Source organism: Buceros rhinoceros, unplaced genomic scaffold, assembly GCF_000710305.1.
Source record: "Buceros rhinoceros silvestris isolate BGI_N320 unplaced genomic scaffold, ASM71030v1 scaffold21807, whole genome shotgun sequence".
Taxonomy (NCBI): Eukaryota; Metazoa; Chordata; class Aves; order Bucerotiformes; family Bucerotidae; genus Buceros; species Buceros rhinoceros.
The window spans coordinates 8,480-12,530 of NW_010423047.1; the positions used below are offsets into that span (position 1 = coordinate 8,480).

A 4,051-nucleotide genomic window follows, 5' to 3' on the forward strand; every position below is an offset into this window, starting at 1 on the left:
TCCCCCACGAAGGCCTGCGTGGCATCAAAGCGGCCACCCAGTGTGTCCTGGGAAAGAACAGAAGAAGTGATGGGGCCAGGAAAAGGAACACGCATCTATCGGGCAAACAGGGCGAGGGGAAGAGACAGAAGTTTGGAGAGAAGTGGTGTGAGGTGACTGATGGTGAGGAGGGAAGGGGTGGAAGCGTGGAAGAGACGCAAGAAGACAAAGCGCGGAGTGAATGGGAGACAGGGAAGAAAAGGAGATGGTAAGTGCATGTGGTCTGCCAGAAGGTCAGATAAGCAGGTGGGAGAGCCCCTCACTCAAGCAGCCAACGCACTGTGCTGAGCGCTCCTGCCCGTGCCACCCCCTGCCCTTGCCCCATTTGGGGGCTGCCCCTCCCCAGCCAGTTTCTCGCTGGAGCCATGTGAACCAGCAGCAAGTGGTGTTGGGCTGGCACGTACCTGCTCCTGGCCCAGGATGATGATGCCCTGGGGCTTGATGGCATGCCAGGAGGCCAGGTTCTCACCTGCTCCCCGCTGCTCACCATCCTGATATGCTGACCACTTGCCATCACGAGTGGTCCATGCCACACAGACGTGGTGCCAGGCCTTGTCCTTCAGGCTCAGTGGCAGCTGGGCGACCTTCATGTGAAGAGCAAGAGCAAGGCACTCAGTAGGACTGCCGGAGGACCCTGACATCCCCCCAGCCCCTCGCAGAGCAAGCACTGCACCCCCACAGCGGCAGCACCCCAAATTCTACAGACATATGGATGTGCTGCTTCTCCCTCTCAAAACCCACTCCGGCGAGCCACCCTCCTCATCCTCCTGCCTCCCCCCTCCCCCCTGGGGCCTTTCTTCCCAGCTCCTCCACACTGGTATGACCAAAAGCATCATTTCCCAGAGGGGCTGAAGCAGGGGGGATGCAGATAGGGGCTTCCCTACCACCCCCCCTGCAGCTAGGCTGACCTTGTCATTGATGAGCAGCTCCAGGGGGTTGGTGCCCCACTCCAGCAGCACAATCTCATTGGCTTGGCTTGGGACAGAGTAGGAGAAAGGAGTGCCGAGCCCTGCCAGAGCCTTGGACTTCAGCCACATGCAGATGGTGAAGGCGTAGAGCTCCGGCAGGCTCTTCTTCATGCGGGCATACATGTAGTTGTTCTGCACAGGGATGGTGACCTTGAAGGCATTGGGAGGGCTGTAGCCTGGTGGTCCTGCATGCCAAGGTTGGGGAGGAGAGAGGAGGGTCAGCACCCATCATCAGGATGGGCCTCTCCTGGAGATAAGCCTTGGGTTAGGGACCCCCTGCACCACCTCCATCCCTGCTGGGCAGGACTCACCATGCTCCAGCTCCATCACCCGGTTCTGGAGGGAGTTCAGCTCCTTCTCGATGTTGTGCTGCTGCTGGCTGCGGTCGGTGCTGGCGGCCTGGCGCTCCTTCTGCAGGGTCAGGATCTTGGAGAGGAGCTGCTCCTCCAGCTGCTCCATCTTGGTGTGGAGGGCATCACGGGCGAGTGCTGGGGTGGTGGGCACTGAGCCATTGGTGCGGGCTGGCAGCTCCTGCTGCACTCCATGGCAGCCGCAGCAAGGGGGGAAAGGAAGGAGAAAAGAGAAATTTCAGCACAGTGTCACCGTAAGAGTTTAAATAAGGACACATCCAGCCTGCACCACCGAGGAGAGTGCTGGGACCACACCGCTGCCTCCACAGCAGCTCTTCTCCAAGAGCCTCCAGCTGAATTTGCATCTCCCCTCTCAGATCCTCCATTGAGTTTATTGCTGTGACGTGATGCTTGGCTGCTCTTAATGACTTTCTGCTGCTTCAGAGGCAGCGCAAGGATGAGATGCACAGGCGCTCAGGTCATTCCTCTGCTCTGCTCCCGCAGGCAGCCTCCCATGAGGAGGAGACAGCATGGGAAGGAGTGGAGAGCTCCCCTCCCTGCCACTCCTGAGGCTGCTTCAGGATGGCCGGTGCGTTAACACCACATAGCGGGGCTGTAATCCTCTTAGCCCAGCTCAGCCAGCTTGCGGGGGTGCGTGCACACGTGCCAGGTCGGGCAGGTAGCTCTCCGTGAGCGTAAGCCAGCCTCTCCTGGGCCATGGAGACGCCACAGTGAAGCGGGGCCCGTGGTGGGTCCTCCGGTCCTCAAGACATGACTCATCACTTGAGGATATCAAGCACATTTTGTCCCATCAGGCTTAAAACACAGACCAAAATTCTTCCACTGGCGGATCCAAAACCTGGCACCTGGTGAGGATGCTCCCAGACACCACTTCACCCTGCAAAGACCCCAGGTCCCACCTCACTGGGATAACACATCCAAGCTGGAAGAAAACCAGGCAGGAAGGGAGAAGGTGGCCCTTTGCCATGCTCCTGTGGTTCCTCCCTAAATAGCAGCCCTTTCCTTCCTCATGTCCTTGGGGTGTTAGGCTCTCTGCCATGGGCTTGGAAAGGTGATTCTTTCCTTCTCTGTGCGTTCAGACTTTCCTGAAGGGGCTGGAGTGGCCACAGTGCCCCCTGCTTTGGCCTCTGCCAGACCAAAGGTCTGGGGGCCACCACAGCTGCTCCGGCACCGAGAAGGGTCTGTGTGGCTGCTTTAGCCCCAGACATTTGCATGGCTTGTGCTGGTGGGACAAGGGTGATGCCATCCCTGCTGGTCTGGACAGGCCTCCCCCCAGCCTCAGGAGGAGGAGGTCACCATGCACCCATCTATGGTTGTGGCTTCGAGCTTTTTCTTCTTCCCTATATCCCGCTTTTCCAGGATGGACAGGACCTGATAATCATGCACACAAAGATGAAATGGGAGATGTGCTCCATGTCATCCCCAATCTTTGCTATCCATCGTGAAGAGAGGGGAAAGCTGGAGAAAAGCCGGATTTGTCTGGCCAGGATGCAGCCTTGGTGGAAGGGAACAGAAGGGAGAAGATAGCAGGGAGAAGGAGAGCGAGAAGATGCTGTTGGCACGAGCACAAACTGCCCCACACCAGGCAGGAACACACTCGAGCTGCAATGGGAAGGGGGGGCTGCAATGTCCTGGAGTCTGGAAAAGCCTCCAGCAGGGTCTGCTGGGACAGATCCACAGGTTTTGCAAGGAAAACCAACGTGGAGAACCAAAATGAAGTGAGGAAGGAGAGGCTGTGCAGGGGACATCTGCCAGCCTTGACCAAACGCCAGCTCTTGTTTCCGGCTTGTTCCGGCAGCACTGAGGATGATCTCGCAGAGAGCAAAACCCCTCTGGGAAGGGAAAGGCATCCAGGAAAGGGGATCCTGCCCGCGGTCTCCATGAAACAGGGAGGGACTGTCTGACCGGGAGGGGGCTTTAGCCCAGTTTTTTGGAGGAGGGGGTCGTGTTTTGGGGACCCACTGGTGCAGCCGGCTGAAAGGCAGGAGGGGTGGTGGGCGGGAAGAAAAGCTGAGTGGGAAGGTTAATTCTCTTCCTCCCAGCAAGAATAATTCCCACTCGGGCTGCCTGCGCTTGTGTCTAAGCGGAGCTGGCTGTGTTGGCAGGGGCAGTGCAGGTGGGATGGGGGTCGCCTTCCCTTCTTTGTCCGCATCCCGCGAGCTCTTGAGAGCTTTTCTCATCCCTTCAGGCTGCCTGGCTGTGGCGGAGGTTGGCACGCTCCCGGTCGCCCCGACACTCGCAACGGGTTTGGAGCCTACGTTCCTGCTTTCATGCACGGCTCCATCTGTTAATGACGAAAAAAGAAAAGGCTGGAAGCTTTTGTCACTCTCGCTAGCCCCCAATAGCCTGCCCTACATTATTCAGTAGTGACTGAGTGCTTTTTTTTCCTCCCCCTTCCTCCTGCTTTTCTCTCTGCTGCTATTTTCTTCCCTCTGTAACTTTTCTCCCTGTGGCTTTTTCATTTCTCTGGCTTCAGAGTGTCTCTTCCTGATGCTCCCCTTCACACAGAGACATGCTGTCTCTCCCCTTTTGCTCAGTTCCTTCCCCCTTCCTGAGTTTTTCCCCCTCCAGCTCTCTTCTCCAGCTCTCCCTGGCCTCTCCAGCCTGGCAGCTGGGGCACCATCAACTGGCCCCACGTGGCCGGCTCAACCCTTGCCACACCCATGTTCCTCC

The 4,051-nt window shown here is 58.0% G+C and overlaps 1 protein-coding gene across 1 annotated transcript in view; it reads right to left on the reverse strand.

Annotated features, from left to right (window-relative positions):
- NPTXR (neuronal pentraxin receptor) overlaps window positions 1-1,495 on the reverse strand; it is a gene marked incomplete at both ends in the record, with an annotated part of 2,371 nt that extends 876 nt beyond the window's left edge. The window contains 4 exons of the mRNA XM_010140298.1: window positions 4-47; window positions 444-623; window positions 948-1,192; window positions 1,319-1,495. Of these exons, the coding sequence (XP_010138600.1) occupies window positions 4-47; window positions 444-623; window positions 948-1,192; window positions 1,319-1,495 (646 nt within the window). The remainder of the gene's footprint in view (window positions 1-3; window positions 48-443; window positions 624-947; window positions 1,193-1,318) is intronic.
- Between the last annotated feature and the right edge of the window lie 2,556 nt (window positions 1,496-4,051).